Genomic DNA, 19,891 nt, shown 5'->3' with positions numbered 1-19,891 from the left:
CAACATCTTCTTGTTAGATGCCTTAGGACACTGTTCTGAACAATGTTGGCTCTTCTCCCCTTTATTACTGGGGCATGGAAAATGCAACAGAGGCAAAGGTCAAAAATTTGAAAATTATATACATATATTTATCCTTACTGATTCTTAGTCAATTTATTAATTGTTGCTTATTGCATCCCTCACATCCCAATTCTTTTTCTCCCAGCCTTTTTCAGGCACCAGGATAGGGACTGACTCATTTCAAAGAAAGGGGAACAACAGATCATAGACTTGGAGGTGGGGGTGGGAATGAGCAGGCCAAGAGAGGCCACTCAAACTCTCTGTGGGGATAAATTCTGAACCAGCCATGCTCTGAGGATTACAAACAACGGTGTTCTGACAGAACTTTAGGCTCCCTGACAGAGTAGTCTGGTAATCTAGAATGCCAGGAGAACCCAGCACTGTGCTTCTCTACTCTGTGGGTAAACCTAAGAACTCTAGATCCTAAGCAGACTGCTTCAGAGTAGAGGAGGCCAGGAAGGCCTTTTTAACAACAGACACCCAATTCCCTAGAGCCCAGTGGGAGCAGACTTGGTGCTGAGTGCTCCCTCACCAGCTGCCCTCTTTTGGCCCAATTTAGCACCAAAGGTGGGCTGTGCCACTGTGGTCAGTATGCCAACACTGCATAAGAGGCCATCACTGCTACGGTCACAGCAGTGTGTGTGAGAAGGGCCCAGGTTCATTTCTCCAGGCTTGAGAGTGAGTGGCCAAGCAGAACTGGATATCCTAGCTTAGTGTCTAGGCCACAGCAAAGACAGAAAGAGAGAGACATCAGCTGGGGAGAACAGAACAAGAACCTTCAAAGTCATCAGGAGTGAGGTCACTGTGCCTTAGGCAAAAGCCTCAAAGCCGAGGAGAGAAACATAACTACCCCAGTTCCCTATAGCAGTCTGCTAGAGTCAGGAACAGGAAAGGCAGGCACCTGGCTCTGTGTCTCCATGGCAGACATGGGCTCAGTGTGTGTTTCTATCCCTCCATCTGCTCTAGTCCTCAAGTCCCTCATGCTGGCTGACTGGATGTGGGGCACAGGTGGTGTCTTTCCGCTCTTTTCTATCTGCAGCTGCTACAGAACAAAATGTCTTCCACATCCCCCGTGAATAGAGGCCCTTCTGTTAATGACAATCTATATTTTAGGTGTAAACAGCCCATTTCCCCATTTTAATACATCTACACTCTCTCCTGATCCCACCCCAGAACTGATAGTCCTGAGGCACAATGGCTTTCAGGCCCACTCCTGAGACCTGAAAAGCTAATCCCTTTCCCACCCTCCAAACAGGAAAAAGGGAAGGAAAAGAAAAACTCAGAAACCTGAAGATTGTTTGGAATTTATTCTCTTAAATAAGAATGGTAACATTTGTTAAAAAAAAATTAAAAGCACAACACCTTAGTTTCACAGTAATGGCAAAAACAAAGTTACACAATGAAATTAAAAAACTCACAAAGAAACACACCAAAAACTCACATCACAGATTAAAAACAAGGGCAAAAATAAAGGCTTTAGGGAAGGCCAGAAGCGGACAGGTGATGCATTCCTTGGCACAGTTCATCCTCCCTTGCTCTGGCATCTCTGTACCACTGCCATGGGAACCTGGCTTGTTGCCATCCCCCCACCTCCACCCCAAGCCGAATGGCCCAGGAAAAAGGGAACCCCTTAATTCACTGATCAGGACTTCAAGGCCATGCTGCGGCCCCTTTAGGAGGGACTGAAAACAGTCCACTGCCCGAAAGACACCAAACACCGAGACAATAGGGAAGCTACAATAACTAACCCAATGTAACTGATACACAAGCCTAGAAGCAAAACAGAGGTAAGGTGGGGGGTTTGGTCTTCTGTGGCATTTCGAAAGCAACAGAACCCCTGCTTTCCTAGTCTGCTCCCAAATCAACTTTCCGAGGTTGGGAGTGTGTGCTGCTCATTTTCTGAGACATCCATGCCGCCCCCCACCCCCCCCCAAAGTCTCCACCTCCACAGGTGTGCTGGTTGCTCTATTCCCGTAAATCCTGACCCTAACTCTAACCCAGGCCAGTGGCATGGTTCCCCAGTGTAAAAAGGCTCCCTTGATTTCCAGAACCAAGGAACAAGAAGCTTCAGAAACAGCTTCATTATTATTATTATTATTATTATTATTATTATTATTAGTTATGACACAATATATAACTATCTACTTGTATATATGAAATTAAATCTACATAAATATACATGTGTATGTGTATAAATATTTACACATCACCATCAAACTAAGACTTGTGGGGGAGGGCTGGGGAGTTCAGCTGGACTGTAAGATTCTCTTTGCTCTACTAAGAAGTTACCCAGAAATGCCTACAAGGGAAGGGAGCCTGGGAAGCAGTGAGATTTCCTAACTTTGTCCTGACAGGCAGGAACCCCAGGAGTGCATGGAATCCCTCATACTGCATGGCTATTCTAGCCGGTGTGGGAAGTGCCTGCATTTCCTAATGGCCCGTGTGGCATCCAAATTATGGAATCTAATGGTGATCATGCAAGGGTTGTCTAGGGACAGGGAGCAGGCACCCGCCACTTGCAATCTGCTAGGCAGCTTTTAAAATTAACACTATCTTTTCCATCCCATCTCTGTGGCCTGTACTGGAAGAAAAAAGCTCTTCTCTTACCTTATGATTCCCATAGCCTTTATGATTCATTTTTGATTGTCTTCTATATGCTATATGAACTGTAAAGGGAATTCCTCTCACAAAGAAAGGATCCAAAAAACCTGCAGTTGAGGGTCTTGTATTCAAGGGGAAGATACCTCATTTAGGGTTTTTCTTTCTCTACCTGTTGTTGTCCCACTTTTTCTTAAAGTCAGGGCAGGTGCTAGGAGGCCAGGGTAAGAAAATCTGTGCCAGGTCCACTAATCTATTCAGTGTAAGAAGCTTAGAAACAAAGTATTTACAGATTTGGGGAACAGAAAAGAGGGTTTCTACATTAAAAGCACATTATAAACAACAGCATTGTAAACAATGTCCTCCTCCAAACACTAAATTAGCAGCAGTTACAGGTTAGGTTACCAGAGAAAGACAACACTGCAAAGCAGGCTGAAAGCAGGTTCTCTTAACTTGTGAGTGGTTTGGTTTTTTGGCAACGGCAGTAATTTTGGCATAACGGGAAAAGAACATAAGGGAAAAGAGGGTAATGCCACATATACAGAGGTGGCACAGGGCAAAAGCACAGCAGGTCAAGTGCCAGTCATAGCTTTTTCAGCTCTGCTTCCTGGGAGACGGGAATCTAGGAGGATGGTTTATTTATACACAGTGGAATCAAGTTCATTCATTTATAGCCTTTTCTTGTCTAGCGTGCAGGAGAGGAGATGTACCATGGGTCTGGGTTAATGACTGTTATTCATGACACATATTCTGGAACCCTGAAATACCTGAGTTTTTCTGAAGCTTTTCAAAAGGAAATTCTAGTTAAGCTTTAGTTTGAGATTTAAAGAAAGATATCCCTATCAAAGGAAAAAAAGAAATCTACTTCATGCCAACTCTAAACTACCACCCATAATTCCGTTCCTTTTCTACAGAGGCTAGCAAAGATCAGACACCTCCTAGGGGAAGTGTTGGAGCTCTGGAGCACGTTCAGACTCAGAGCTGTAACTTCCAAAAGCCCGAGTCTCCAGGGGCATCAGCCCCAAGCTCTAGTGTTCCCACTGCCCTACAGAGTACCTTAAAGTGGGGGGACAGTGCCTGCCTCATTCATTTTAGGAGCTCAGGTGGTGATTCCTTTGGGATGCCACATCTTGAACCCCTCGTGCTAGAACATGTAAGTCATGTTCAGAATCAAGAAACACAGGGGCTGAGACATCCTCAGGGCTTTGATTTTTTTTTCGCATTGCCAACTCTCATCTCCTTGCTTTGTAGAATATTCTTTTCCTTCTCTATGGAAGCTTTAATTCATTAGAACTGCTAAAAACCTGAGATCCATTATGCTTCCACACTAGACAGTAAGAATGGCAAAGTGAACCACATGGGAAAGTGAACAAACTTGGCTTGTTCAGAAATGACCTGAACTTCATTGTGTTTCTTTTTGAAGAGTGTTCTCCACTCGATACCCCAAAACCAAGTTCATTTCCTTGAGCTGTTTTACTGAATAACCAACTTCCTTGGAAAGTCCATCTCTGCTGGACGAGGCCCAGACTGATGAGGTGGAGCTCTCACTTGGTCAAGTGCATATTCTAGGGCTCAGAGCTGACCTCTCTGTCTAGATCCCTTTGGTAATTTTTCTCTGCCAGCACTTCCCTCTGGTGCTCTGAGAGTGTCAACTGCAAAAGGCTGCCAGCATTTCAGGGGAAAGACAAATTATAAAGGGTTTCAAGGCTATAGAAGGTTCCAAAGTCATTCGTGGCTTAAACATTCCTATAAAATGTTGGTCCAATTGGCAGGGCACTTAAAAAGCTTCCCTGGATTATAATAAGGGCATACATAGGAGGAGAGGCCGAATTTTACCTAGCTCAGCTGGGGTTTGCAGGGTCTCGGCTTCCAAATCCCTGCCCTCTCTGGGTATATTCTCCCTTTCTCCAGTTCTTAAGCACAGGGAAGGAAGCAACTCTGAAAATCTCACATTTGAAAGTGGAGTGGATAATCCTTCTCTTTTCCAATTTGGAAATTTCACTACCAACTCCTTCTCCATAGTTTCTAGCATTAGCTGATAATCTTTAGTTTTTATATGGTAATTTTCATGAGTTTGTAAATGGCTGCTTGAGATATATCTGCTGTGAAAGACAGAAAAAGTGTGAGATATAGAAACATGGCCCTGTTGACTTCCTCTCTCACCTACACAATGACCCTGGGCTGTGTCTAGTCTGGGTCTGTAATGAGGGCATCAGGACCACTCCACAGTTTGTGGTACACATCTCACAGGCTGGCTTGACATATAGCAAAGAGACTCAATTTTAAGGGTCAATTTTAAACTACAATTTTAAACTACAATTCCTTACAACAAACCTAATGTCCACGAGCCATGAGCTAAAACCAGAATAAATGTGTTTTTTAGAGGTAGGGATAGTGTCATTCACCTCCTGACATAAGGAAATGATTAGTTGAAATGGAACAAATTAGGGTTTGGTTCCATTAGAAGTTCAAATGCCCCAAAGTGATCAGGACAGGGCATGTCCTTTAATGGGTTACAGGTCAAATAGAAGAGCCATGTCAGCTTATCTAGATACCTAAATAGGGAGTGGGATGCAAAAATTTCAAGTTTGGGTGAACATAAATCCAGATCGTGGGGTCTTATTACAATTCCATGCTCTGTCAAAGGAGTCCAAGACAAGAAGGCCCTGTGACTCTAGATTCTCACTCGGGTCAGTGATAAAAACAGCCTATTCAGAATTCCTGTTTACCTGGATGGGGCCTAGACCAACCACCCCAGTGTGTCTGATCGGTGTGGGCAGGCCCCAGGGCTATAGCAACAGTACTTTGAGATTCTGAATAGACATTACTGAAGCTTGGGTGATCCCGCTTACTAGATGGTGCCCCTACTGGCTCACGGTCTGCCAGTGAAACTCCCCTCTGATTTGTACCAGCACCTCCGACAGGCCATAGAGAAAGGGGACTCCAAATGCAAGCAGCTGGCACATGAAAAAGGAGTCCAAAGGGTTTTGGGTCACTTGATGCCCAATCGAAGAAATGTTGCTTTGGAGGTGCTGGCTCATCCCCTTGGCCTTGTCACAGAGGCCAAGAGAGTGACGCGCCACCCAGCCAAACAAGGAAGTGAGGCTACCTGGGGTTCTCTCAGCAGGGCTGGCAATGGCGCTGGCCCGTCCATTTGTGTCCACAGTGGGGCCATCCTGCAGGGGTTCTCTGGCCTCCTAGGAAAGTCCGCAAGAAAAAGAAGAGTGACTGACTGAAGCACTCAAATCTCAGGAGGCGGTGACCCCTGCCTGGCTGGTTTACTGCGCTCACCTGTCAATCCAGGCTGTATGTCTCACAGTATTAAGAAAAAAAAACAGGACATATTTCATGTAGAAATCACCAAGAGTCAAAATCTGGGTCTACCTTGGAATACCTTTCCTTTCCCCACAAGTCCCACTGCAGTCAACAAAAACCTCTCAAGGATGTGTTAGCCTGCATGCTGACAAGGTAATATCATGTAGCAAAGGGAATACCTGGTTTATCTTGATAAAGACAGGTGGAGGAGCTAGTTACTCTCATTAAAAAAAAAAAAAAAAAAGAAGGAAAAAAGGTACTTAGTAAAGTAATTCACAGAAATAAAGAAAGTGCAGATTATTTACAGCCACGTTCCTTTTCAGGGTGTCCGTCTCTCAGAAAGATGTTTATTTACAATGACAAAAGTCTTTTATATGAGCGAGCCCGAGGGAGGGTCTAATATAGTCTCTCAAATCCAACTCTGGTGGTGTGTGGAACATTACCTTAGTGAAATGCAACATTAGATTATACTTGAAGAGTTGGTTTCCTTCCCAAATGGACTGCGACCATCTCTCAGGCCATTCCCACCCAAAGGAAAGGCAATTTAGTGGCCTTTCAGCAGGCCCTGCTGGCCACACCTTCACCTGTCACTGTGCAGAAATGTGCCTGCTGCTTCTCTCCCACTTACAGATAGATTACCATTACCTTTCCAGACAGAGGAGCCACTGCCGGTCTCTTCCTCTGTGCGGAGCCGGAGAGTCGATAACAGTAGTGTGGTTTGCAGTAGAATTTACCTGTGCAGAAGAGGCAGGAGACAAGAAGTGAGCAAGACTCTTAATTCTGAACTTGACTCCCTCGTCTTAGCACACTCCTATCTCTCTCCTCTAGCCACAGGGTGCTGTCACCACTGCCCAGGGTTCTTGTCCAAGGAGGCCAAGCCCTCCCTATAAACTTTGATTTCAGCCCTCCTCTCCCTTTTGCCCGAAGGGGGAGGGGGTTTCTTTTGGATATGTGAAGGCCATTGAGCCATCACCCAATCAGCGCCCAGAGCAAAGACGTGAAGCCTGCATGGCAGGGCCAGCAAACAAAGTGGCAGTGTGTGTAGAACAAAGATGTGGTCACATGGAAAGCTGGGAGTAACATTTCTGGGGAAACCAGAATGAACATAAGCGCAGGGTGGAGGCGTGAAGACTGCAGGGGGTGGGGCGGCATTGAGCACTGGCTTTAACAGGACCCCCTCTGCTGCTCCCCTCTCCCACAACTATCCACAAGCCAGCCTTATGACCCCTTAGTGGGTGGGATCAGCATTAAAAACCAATACAAAATGAAACCAAACAATCCTGCAATGGACTATGAATAGAATGAAGCACAACAGAATGCATTAAAGTGCACAGTGGCATACTTAGAGTTAAGTATTAGTCCTTACAGCTTTTAGTTGTGTTTATAGGTGTTTACTGGGTCCTAAACGTTTTCTTTTGCAGGTGTGGCCCAAAATTTGAAAAACAGATCGTGGCTTTTCCCATGACACCGGTAGTGGGAGTCAGTCACAAAAGGTCATTTTTTTTTTTAAACCTTCCCTTACTCCCACTTTAAAAGAGCCAAGGCTTTTGAAAATTAAAGGACAGACCATACTATAGAAACTGTTGAAACAGGAGTAATCCCACTTATCCTTTTCATTTGCAAAGGGTACTCCTCTGACAAAACAAACTTTTCTGCTCTCAAAGTTAACATAAGAGAACCTAACCAGAAAAACAATAAAAAAGAGTAATGAAAACTAAGGGCCAGCTTTTTGAAACAATAAACCAAATGGACAAACCTTTACTATACTATACTATACTATACTATACTATACTATACTATACTATACTACACTACACTACACTACACTATACTATACTATACTATACTATACTATACTATACTTTACTATACTAATTCAGAAAAACAGAAGACTCAAAAAAAAAAAATCAGAAATGAAAGAGGAGACATTACAACTGATACCATAGAAATAGGATCATGAGAAGCTACTATGTATAATTATACACCAAAAAGCTGGATAACCTAGAAGAAATGAACAAAGTCCGAAAAATATATATCATACCAAGACTGAATCAGGAAGAAAGAGAAAATCTAAATAGACCAATACTGAGCAAGGAGACTGAATCAGTAATCAAAACCGTCCCCAGAAAAGTCCAGGAGCAGATAGTGAATTCCACTAAACATTTATTTATTTTAATTATTTATTAAAACATTTTTTTAAATGTTAATTTTTGAGAGAGAGGAGAGAGAGAGTGAGCATGTGTGCGTGCACCTGAGTCAGGAGGGGCAGAGACAGAAGGAGACACAGAATCCCAAGCAGGCTCCAGGCTCTGAGCTATCAGCACAAAGCCTGCCACGGGGCTCAAACCCACTAACCATGAGATCACGACCTGAGCCCAAGTCGGACGCTCAACTGACTGAGCCATCCAGGCAGGCGCCCCCCCCCCCCCCCCCCCGCCCAATATTTATAGAAGAATTAACAGCAATCCTCAAACTCTTCCAAAAATCTAAACAGGAGGAAATACCCCCCAAATTATTTTATGAGGCTAGCATTACTCTGATACCAAAGCCAGATAAGTATACTACAAGAAATTACAGACCAATAACCCTGATGAATACAAATGCAAAATTCTCAACACAATATTTGCAAACCCAATTCAACAAAACAACAAAGTGGGATTTATCCCTGGGATGCAAGGATGGTTCAACATACACAAATCAATAAATGTGATACACCACACTAACAAAGTGAAAGATAAAAATCATATGATCTCAATAGATGCAGAAAAAGCATTTGACAAAATATAACACCCTTTCATAATAAAAACATCAACAAATTGGGTATAGAAGGAACATACCTCAATACAAGAAACATCATATACAACAAAACCATAGTCAATATCATTTCAAAGGTAAAAGGTTGAAAACTTTTTCTCTAAGATGAGGAACACAAGGATGCCCACTCTCACCACTCCTATTCAAGAAAGTACTAGTCCTAGCCAGAGTAATCAGGTAAGAGGAAGAAATAAAAGGCATCCAAATAAGAAAGGAAGAAATAAAAGTGTCTTTGTTTGCAGATGGTGATCTTACATATAGAAAATCCTAGACTAGATTCCACTGCCAGAGCTAATCAACAAATTAAGTAAAATTGCAAGATACAAAATCAACAATACACAGAAAGTAATTGTTTCTTTTTTTTAAAGTTTATTTACTTATTTTGAGAGAGAGAGGGAGAGAGAAAGAGAGTGAGCAGGGGACGGGCAGATAGAGAGGGAGGGAGAGAATCCTAAGCAGGCTCCACACTGTCTGCACAGAGCCTGACACAGGGTTCGATCTCACAACCTGTGAGATCATGACCTGAGCTGAAATCAAGAGACAGATGCTTAACTCAATGGGCCACGAAGGCACCCTGAAAGCAACTGTTTCTATACATTAACAACAAAACATCTGAAAAAGTAAAGAAAACAATCCCATTCACACCAGCATCAAAAACAACAAAATACTTAGGAATAAATCTAATTAAGGAAGTGAAAGACCAATACACTGAAAACTACAAGACTTTGATAAAAGAAATTTAAGAAGACACAAACAAGGGGAGCCTGAGTGGCTCAGTCAAGCGTCCGACTCTTGGTTCCAGCTCAGGTCATGATCTCATGGTTCGTGAGTTTGAGCATTGTGTTAGGCTACGCACTGACAGCACAGAGCCTGCTTCAGATTCTCTCTGTCTTCCTCTCTCTGCCCCTCCCCTGCTCTTGCTCTTGTTCTCTAAATAAATAAATAGATAAATAAAAGACAATAAAAAAAGACACAAAGGGAAAGATATTAATGAATTAATATTGTTAAAATGTCCATATTACCCAAACCATTGATCAATTGCATTGATCCAATGCAATTTCTATCACAATTCCAATGGCATTTTTCACAGAGATAGAAAAAAAAAAAAACCCTATAATTTGAATGGAGCCACAAGAGACACTGAATAGCTAAAGCAATCCCGGGAAAGAAGAACAAAGCCAGAGGCATCATACTTCTTGATTTCAAACTATATCACAAAGCTACAGTAATCAACATAGTATATGGTACTGGCATAAAAACAGACACAGACCAATGGAACAGAATCAAGAACCCAGAAATAAACACCACATATACAGACAACTAATATTTGAGAAGGGAGCCAAGCATACTTGATGGGGAAAGGACAGCTCTTCCCAACAGTGATGGGAAAACTGGATAACCACATGCAGAAGAATGAAATTGACCCGTCTTATACCACTCACAAAAATGAACTTGCAATGGATTAAAAACTTAAGTGTAAGGCCTCAAACCACAAAACTCCTATATGAAAACAGGGGAAAAACTCCTTGACAGTGGTCTTGGCAGTGATTTCCTAGGTATGACAGCAAAAGCACAAGCAACGGAAGCAAAAACTACAGAAGTGAGATGACATCAAAGTCAAAAGTGCCTGCACAGTAAGAGAAACAATCAACAAAATGAAAAAGCATTACTTCTCCCTACAGAATGGGGAAAATATTTGCAAATCATGTATCTGACAAGGGGTTAATATCCAAATATATAAAGAACTCATACAACTCAACAGCAAAAAAGCTAACAACCTGATTAAAAAATGGGCAGAAGAACTGAAGAGACAGTTTTCCAAAAAAGATATGCAAATGGACAGCAGGTAGATGAAAAGGTGCTCAATATTACTAGTCATTAGGGAAATGCAAATCAAAACCACAGGATATCCCCTCACACCAGTTATAATGCTACCATCAAAAAGAGAAGAATTAAGTGTTGGTAAGGGTACGAGGAAAAAGGAACCCTAATGAATTTCTGGTGGGAATGTAAATTGGTGCAGCTACTTTGGAAAACAGTGTGGCTGTCCCTCAATAAATTAAAAATAGAACTGCCATATGGTCCCAAAATTCCACTCCTGGGTATATATTCAAAGAAACGGAAAATCAGGATCTTGTACAGTTTCTGCACTTCCATGTTCACTGCAGCATTACTCACAATAGCCAAGATATGGAAACAACCTTAAATGTCTGCCAATGAATGAATGGATAAAAAAGATGTGGTATATATACACAAGACAGTATTAGTCAGCTATGAGAAAGAAGGAAATCCTGCCATTTGTAATAACTTAGATGGACCTTAGCACTTTGCTAAGTGAAGTAAGTCAGATAGTGAAAGACAAAAACTGTATAATCTCACTTATATGTGGAATCTAAAAAAAGACAAACTCCGGAGATAGCACAATGGTGGTTACCAGCGGTTAGGGGGTGGGGAACATGAGGAGATACTGGTCAAAGAGTACAAACTTTCAGTTACAAGATTAACAAGCTTGGGGAATCTAATGTACAGCATGGCGATTATAGCTAACCATGCTGTATTATATGCTTGAATGCTGCTAAGAGAATGGACCTTAAAAGTTCGTACCACACAAAAAATTAGTAACTATGTGATAGGATGAAGGAGGTACCTAACACTATGATGGTAATCATTTTACAATTTATAAAAGTATAAATCAACACACTGTACACCTTAAACTTATATAATGTTATGCGTCAATTATATCTCAATAAAGCTAAGAAAAAAAGGGGAGGACCTAAAAGTCAAAGGAAATAAAAATGAGATGGACTTCCTTCTTTTTTCCCCTTTACTTGGTGCTCTGATTACATCTTTCTTCTTTTCCTTCAAAGTAACTGATTTCTCTGTTCTTTTACCTGTACCCTGCTTCCCAACACGAAATCTTTTAGAAAAACATAGTTTATGGACTTTTATAAGTCAAATAATATTCATACACATAATATGTTTTCTGAAACAGAATTTCCCACTACCTTTTGGCACTTAACCAGAACTCAGAAACACTACATCTATTGTCAGGAACACTGATAGCCAAAGGACCAACAATCTCACTGCTTTTTTCTCTATGAAGGGAGATGAATCATGGGTTGTTTTTTTCAGCTTGGACAATCTGTAATAAACCATTTCACTTTTGTGAATTTTGGCTAAGAGAGAAAATGTAATTAGGAAAAGACAAAACTATTAGTCCTTGGATCGTATACTACTTTTTTGTCTGTTCTGTATTTTAATCTTCTTTATGGAACACTTCCCTCCTCCACGTGATTTTGATGGGCTATCAACCATGAGGCCTAAAATTATCCACCACAAAAATAAATATATGACCTATATAGGCCAATCATAATATCCCCTTTCCTTCTAGCCCACTCCAGGATATAGCATGTGGCTAAGTCAGGCTAACCAGAGCCATTCTTGGGGATTCTCAGGGATAGTGAGGAAGGGCAGCCCTTCTCTGAGACTGCTATCTAGAAAGAAGATATAAATCTAATGCTTCAACTTTAATCTGACTTGAGTTTCTATTACTTGTTACCAAGTCTTATTTTATTACAGTATCAGAAAACTACAGTTATAGGGGTGCCTGGGTGGCTCAGTCGGTTAAGAGTCCAACTTTGCCTCAGGTCATGATCTCGCAGCTCCTGAGTTTGAGCCCTGCGTGGGGCTCTGTGCCGACAGCTAGGAGCCTGGAGCTTGCTTTGGATTCCGTGTCTCCCTCTCTCTCTGCCCCTTCTCAGCTCACATTCTGTCTCTGTCTCAAAAATAAATAAATGTTAAAAAAAAAAAAAAAGAAAAAAAAAGAAAACTACAGTTATAGTTACTTTCACTCCTTTCTTGTATTTTTTCCCCTGCATTAGTTTGCTTTTTTCTACAAAGTAGAATCCTAGATTTTAAAAAACAGCTCAATAGGCTAACCTCCAGGGAATCCTCATTGAATTCTGCTACGGTATTCTATTTTAATAAAGAAAAGAGGCTTAGGTTTCAAAACAAGTCCCACAAGCCTAACCAAAAGGTAATTATCAAGAAAATTCCAGAAACTTGTTTTCTCTATAAATGCAGTACAATGTGATAGAAGGAATATGAGCTCTGAAGTCAGATCTCAGTTTAAATACTGTCTCAACGACTCAATAGGCATGTAAACTATTTAGCATTTTGAAACATGTTTCTTTATGTAGAATATGAAGATACTACTCATAGGGTGAGATAAGTAAATGAGAGACCACATTATGTGTTATAGGTGCTCAATTAATGTCTCCTGCCTCAAACTCTTCCCACATTCAACTTGGTGGTACTTTTTGCTTCTTAGATTAATAACAAAAAGAGCTAATTATTATTTTATTATTTTTAAATACAATTTATTGTCAAATTTGTTTCCATACAACACCCAGTGCTCATCCCAACAAGTGCCCTCCTCCATGCCCATCACCCACTTTACCTTCTTCCCCACCCCCCGTCAACCCTCAGTTTGTTCTCAGTCCTTAAGAGTCTCTCTTATGGTTTGCCTCCCTCCCTCTCTGTAACTTTTTTCTTCCCCTTTCCCTCTCCCATGGTCTTCTGTTAAGTTTGTAAAGATCCACATACGAGTGAAAACATATGGTATCTGTCTTTCTCTGCCTGACTTATTTCACTTAGCATAATACCCTCCAGTTCCCTCCACATTGCTGCAAATGGCCAGATTTCATTCTCTCATTGCCAAGTAGTATTCCATTGTAAATATAAACCACATCTTCTTTATCCATTTGTCAGTTGATGGACATTTAGTCTCAAAAAGAGCTAATTTTTTTTTTTATTTAAAAAAAAATTTTTTTTTTAACATTTATTTATTTTTGAGGCAGAGACAGAGCATGAACGGGGGAGGGTCAGAGAGAGAGGGAGACACAGAATCTGAAACAGGCTCCAGGCTCTGAGCAGTCAGCACAGAGCCTGATGCGGGGCTCGAACTCATGGACCGTGAGATTGTGACCTGAGCTGAAGTCGGACGCTTAACCGACTGAGCCACCCAGGCGCCCCAAAAAGAGCTAATTTTTATGTAACATTTACCACATGCCAAATATGTATTATAACGTCTATCAATTCATTTAATCCTCAGAACTCAATAAGGTAGATATTATTACCCACTTTTTTCTAGTTGAGGCACAGAAGCGTTAAGCAACCTGCCCAAAGTGTCCCCTACTCAGTAAATCTCACAGAGGACTTGAACCTACTAGTAAGCTTGACTCCAAGACCTATACCTTTAGTCACTACACTATGATGCCTGTCTCAATTAGTGAATACAACCACGCTGTTATAAACTACCCACAAATTATGGTTGATTCAGTCAAGCCACTGATTTTAGATGATCTAAATAAATGAAATCTTGATAATTAACTATGGGAAAGACTAGAAAAAGAAATTGGAGGAAACAGATGGCTAAAGGACAAGCTTAAGCCAAAATGGGGCCATGCATTTATTCATTCAATAACTTACTGAGTGCCATTATAGGACAGGTACAAATCTAAACACTGAGAATGTTCCAGTCAAGAAGACAGACTAGTCTCTACTCGGATGGAGCAGATGATATGTGAATAAGTACCAAGCAGTGATGAGTACTAGAGATCAGGAGGTCTGAAAAATGCCCCTCTGAGGGGAGAATACGTGAGTGAAGAAGTGAATGACAAAAAGCCCACCCTGTAAAGATTAGGGGGAAGTGTATTCCAGGAGAGGAGACAGTGCCAACTGCTAAGGTAAGCAGTGGCCTAATCATGTTTATGAAATGGAAAGAGATCAGTGTGGCAGGAGTATAGTGAGCTAGGGACAGGAAATGCAGGCTGGGGTAGACATGCCAAGCTCTCAGCCCCAGCAGATTCTATTTGTACTATAGCGGACCATAAGAGTACAAATCAGGAGGTTGCAAAAATCTGATTTACATCTTTTAAGATTCCTCGGTTGCTTTGTGGAAGCAGACTATAGGGGGCAATGGTGGAGGCAGGGAGATCAGTAGTCCAGGTGGAAGATGCAGAGTGTGGTCAGGGTGGTACTCGCAGAGACGGAGAGCAGTGGACTATTTTAGGCTTGTTGCTACCAATGGAGGCCCTTCACAAAACACCTTAGCCAGTAGGGTGTTTTCTCTCCTTGAGACGACAGGGAATGACCTGATGTACTGTCTGATTTAGAGTCCTTGTCTTCAGAGTTGGCAGCAGTTGAAAATAAGCGAGTATTTGGGAAGAGAAAGAAGATCTTAGTTTTAGGGTAAACTGCATCCTTTTAAAAGAGCTGAAGGGAAGACTAATTAGGGACAAGGGTAAAAAAAGGTGGATGTTTCTCTAAAGTGTAAGATTCTCAGTTTACCTGTGTGGAGCTGACATGGGCCCAGAGTCACTAATCCCAGGAGGCCAACCTGGAAGGGATCCCAGAGGTCATTTAGTGCAAACCAGTACTTATTAGTTGTGTGAACTTGAACAAGCATTTACAACTTCTCTGAATTCACTTTCCTGATGTATATAAAACTGCAATAATAAAACTAGTTCTGTATAGGGTTGTTGTGAAGGCAGAATGACACGGTACATGTTAAAGAGCCCAGCATAGTGCGGGGGTTATTTCTTTCCTCCTATAAATGAGCTATGACTTTCCTGTCTTTTTCTTATCTAAGGGCCTTCAGTTAGATTTCTGAGTCACATGGTAATGTGGATGAACAACAGGCTAAAACTTCAGGAGCCCCAAAATTCCATTCTTTTCTCCAGTTCACTTGTCTTTTGTCATGGGGCTGAGCTGATGAAAAGTTTATCTGGGTTAGAATTTGGGGAGCTTGTTTGGATCCACTGTCCTCCCCGCCCCAGTGTCAACAACAAAGCACCAACCAGCCTCGTCCGTGCCCAGTGTCACAGTCATCTCCACCTGAGCTCCTGTCGTTCTCTTGCCTAGTATGCCATCTCTTCCTCTACTTGGCCATTTCATACTTCTCTCTCAGAGTCTCACCTAAGGTCAGTTAAGTCATTCCTAAAGGCTACTGAGCTTCATTGATTTCTTCTTCCTCTAAACTTCTACAAAGTTAAAATCTGTATGTCGTCTGTTAGCCCTTAATCATATACTCTTCATTGTTGTTGTTGCTCCATGTGCCCTGGTCTTATCATGCCCACCAGAATGTAAGCTCCTTGAGGAACATTTTACATTTCATCTGTATCCTCAAGAGAATGTGGCAAAGACAAGTACACAACAATCTATGGGCAAAAATATTTGTAAATCAATTAATTGGCTGGACCCTGAGCGATCTTCTTTCTAGCCAGACTTCAGTAAAAGGCTAACTAAAATAACCCCAGCATCAAGGACAGTTAAAAGACACTGGATGGGCTCCATCTGCCAATCCCTACCCTTAGAAATCAGAGGCGTTACAGAAAGAGCAGGTGTGTAGGAATGGTGGAATAGAAAATTTGATACCTAAGAATATACTTTTGTTATTTAGTCAACTGTCTTAACTCTTCCCTCACTGGGTGGTGCTTTTTACTAAAGTTAAGGACCAGCTACCCCATAATAGTAAGAGTTAGCTTTTCTCAGTTCAGTACTTTGGCTGCTTTGTTGCTACTTCTGACAGAGCTGCCTATTTATTCATTATTAGCAGAGCCTGGATGACTAAAGTGACCACTTCCTAATGGTGGTGTCCCTCTCCTATGTGATATCATCTTACCATCTCCTCAGTCAAAAATTACCTACCAATATAATGGACATACCATACTGTGATTTATAAGACATATATATTTAGTCATTCAGATAACCAAATATATTTCTCATGTATATTCAGTCTTCATCCAGTTTCTGACTCAGCTCCAAACCCTTGGAATTCCCCAAGTGTTGACAGAGATAAAAGTATCTTTGGCTGTAACAATTAATGTGACTTTTGGATCCCACCCAAGGGCAGGGGCTGTTGCCAGGAGGACCAACCATGTGATTGAGGGTTGGACTTCCAGGATACCTCTCAACCCCTCAAGGGAGATGGGCTGGAGACTGAATCAAACAATGGCCAATGATTTGGTCAAACATGACTACACAATGAAGCCTCCATAAAAACCCAAGAGGATGGGGTTCAGAGAACTTCCAAGTTGGCAAACATATAGAGATGTGGGGAAAGTGGTGCCCCTGGAGAGGGCATGGAAGCTCTATGCCCTTTCCCTAGACCTTGCCATATGTATTTCTTCATGTGGCTGTTGATTTGTTATCTTTTACCATATCCTTTAATAAACTGGTATGTAAGTGTTTTCCTGAGTTCTGTGAGCCATTTTAGCAAATGAGAAGAACCAAAGAAGGAGGTCGTTGGAACCTCCAATCTGTAGCTGGTGGTCAGAAGCACAGGTAATAGCCTGGGCTTATGACTAGTATCTAAAGTAGGGGGCAAGGGACAGTATTACTGGCCTGAGCCCTTAACGTGTGGAATCTGATGCTATCTCTGGGTCGAGTAGTTAGTGTCAGAATTGAGCTGAATTCTTAGACACCCTGCTGGTGTTGGAGAAATACTTGGTATTGGGGCGGGGGTAGGGGACTCCACCACCCTGCCCCCACATTGGATTTGGGTCCAGGAATCCAAAAAGAGGGCACATAATGCCACCTCTATGAGGACTCCCATTAATCTAGATCTTTTCATTACTTTTGAATCAGTAAGCCTGCCTTTCAAGACATTCCTTCAGCATTCCATAGGAATGAGTGTAGTAGTCAGTTACTTTAAGGAGTTTTAAAGAGTCTTTAGATGGCAGGCATGCCAGCCTGCCTCTGTCTATTGGGCTTTATTAATTGTTTGCATAATTCTCCACCTTCTGCTCCATTAACATCGTTCTATTTATAAAAGCAACAAACGTTACAAAAGGCCAGGGCTTGGACACTGTAGTAAATTAGATTTAGATCCTGTGCTACAAACTCTCAATTCATCAGAGAAACAGTGATGCTAGAGAGAGGTGGGCATAATTCGGTCATCCTCAGGAAGCAAAAGTCTCAGAACCCGAAGGGCGTGAAATCTAGTTTCAATTTGCTGTTATTGACCGGAGGCAAGAAATGTGACTTCCATAGGCCTGTCATTTCCCCTTCTCTAAAGTAAAGACAAAAATACCTTATTCGCTTTGTGTCCCTTTTATCTTAAGATCCCACCCTGAGGTAAGAAAGCAAGTGTCTGTGAAGCCAGGGAAGTGATTTACATTAACGCATGCCATTCTCATTACCGTCATTACTGAGTAATACTGTGCTACAGCTTGGTGACTTTAGGGAAATATTTATAAGAGTCTTAGAGAAAAAATAAAGAGTAGAGGGAGATGGATGGGAAGGGTTAGGAGAGGCAGAAAAAATGTATATATAAGAATGCAGTAAGAGCCCTAAGGTCAGCTCACGTGGAAAAAAGTGCCCCTAAGCTCAGTTTCTAAGTATGGCCTCAAGTGCAAATAGACTCACCATCCTCGATGTCATAGGCGTAAGCCGAGAGGCGCAGGGTAGTGGCGCAGTACTCGCATTTGAAGCAGCTCCGATGGAAGAACTTGCCCTCAGCACTCAGCCTCTCCATCACGTAGACCCGCTTCTGACAGAAGTAGCACGTGTCGCTGCCTCCTAAATTCTGTGGGAACTCCTTCTTTATCGAGCCCTGTAATGGGGGATGGTGGAAGATCTGTCAGAGCCAACACTTCTTAGACTCACCTCCTGGAGGTGCACGACCCTCTCCATATGTGAAACTAACCCTCACTAAGCAATTTTGTTTTGAGACAGACTACGATGACTCACTTTATTATTGGCTCTCCTGAAAAACAATGGCACTACTGCAGTGACTGTCACATGTGCCCTCTATATAGCAATCGGCATTAGCTGGGTTCTGAATCGATGTTAATCAACACCCAAGAGGAATCCCCAGTTGGTTTTACACAATTTCATAACAAACCAAATTATTTTGACAGAATTGTGTTTTGAAGGTAGCATAAAAATACCTACTCAGAGTTCACGTCGTTCTACATGAATGTGGGCCTCCAGGACTCCAGAGCAAACAATCACTTTTACAGATACTAAGTATGTTTTTCCACACAACATTCTAAACAGCCAGTCAGTCCTAGAAATTCAGTTACAAACTTCAGATATCTTTAAAAAAAAGTTACCGCATGGCATATATTAGGTATATATGTTACTAAGCTACTTAGAATAAACCAGGTTTATTTACCACAGCTGTGCTATATCTAGACAGACGGTGCCCTTAATACATCTCTTACCAGTTCCTTCTTGTCTAGAAGGGTTTTGGGCTGTTCTTTCCTTTGAAGCTGATTGGCTATCTGCTCAGCCAATGAGCTCACTCCGCCAGTGTACATCTTTATATACTTCTATTGGTTGGAGATTATAAAATGACCAGAATGATGGAAAATGAGAAGGAAAAAAAATAAATAAATTAAGAAGACAGGGGGAAAAAAATCTTTGAAAGGTATAAAATGAATACAAGGTGCAGCAGCAAACCATGCCAACACAGTGCCCACAAGCAGGGAAACTTGGTGGTCAGAAAAATGGGTGTCAACGTCCACACAGAGGTATCAGCAGAGGTAAGAGTAATGCCTGCAGGAATAACTAAACTCAGTAAGGGAGAACTTAGTCTTCCATGTCTTTTCGGAGCATATAGTTCAGGGAGGTGGGAAGACAGGATGGATACAAATATAGAACATAGTAAGAAGGGCCTATACCCTACTGACTCAAATTACATACAAAGAATTCAAGAGGAATAACTCCCACCCACACGGCACATGTCCAGATTAACATTATGTTTCAAGTTGGGTCTAGGAGAGGGCTTGGCAAGTTATTTCACATTTAGAAAAAAAACTGAGCTTGGGGTGCCAGGGTGGCTCAGTTGGTTAAGCGTCTGACTTCGGCTCAGGTCATGATCTCGTGGTTTGTGGGTTTGAGCCCTTGCGTTGGGCTCTGTGCTGACAGCTCAGAGCCTGGAGCCTGCTTTGGATTCTGTCTCCCTCTCTCTCTCTGCCCCTCCGCCACTTGCACTCTGCCTCTCTCTCTCTCAAAAACAAATAAACATAAAAGACATAAAAAAAAAAAGAAAGAAAGAAACTAAGCTCACACTTGCAAGGCTGATTCTCCACTTGGG

At 41.9% G+C, this 19,891-nt stretch overlaps 1 protein-coding gene across 21 annotated transcripts in view; it reads right to left on the bottom strand.

Annotated features, from left to right (window-relative positions):
- Positions 1-19,891, bottom strand: part of MICAL3 (microtubule associated monooxygenase, calponin and LIM domain containing 3) — a 229,793-nt gene that overhangs the window by 71,149 nt on the left and 138,753 nt on the right. For 17 of the 21 annotated variants that reach the window (XR_009617551.3, XM_060658906.3, XM_060658918.3 and 14 more), the window contains 4 exons: positions 19,017-19,124; positions 18,217-18,403; positions 6,619-6,707; positions 5,768-5,855 (listed from right to left, as the gene is read on the bottom strand). Coding sequence is in view for 20 of the 21 variants with exons in the window: in XM_060658906.3 (XP_060514889.1) it covers positions 5,768-5,855; positions 6,619-6,707; positions 18,217-18,403; positions 19,017-19,124 (472 nt within the window). In the remaining variant the exon portion in view is untranslated. The remainder of the gene's footprint in view (positions 1-5,767; positions 5,856-6,618; positions 6,708-18,216; positions 18,404-19,016; positions 19,125-19,891) is intronic. The other 4 variants (XM_060658917.3, XM_060658920.3, XM_060658921.3 and 1 more) reach the window with 1 other exon arrangement.

Source organism: Panthera onca, chromosome B4, assembly GCF_046562875.1.
Source record: "Panthera onca isolate mPanOnc1 chromosome B4, mPanOnc1 haplotype 2, whole genome shotgun sequence".
Lineage (NCBI taxonomy): Eukaryota > Metazoa > Chordata > Mammalia > Carnivora > Felidae > Panthera > Panthera onca.
The sequence above is the reverse complement of the archived record's forward strand: the minus strand, read 5'-3'. Positions and strand labels throughout refer to the sequence as shown.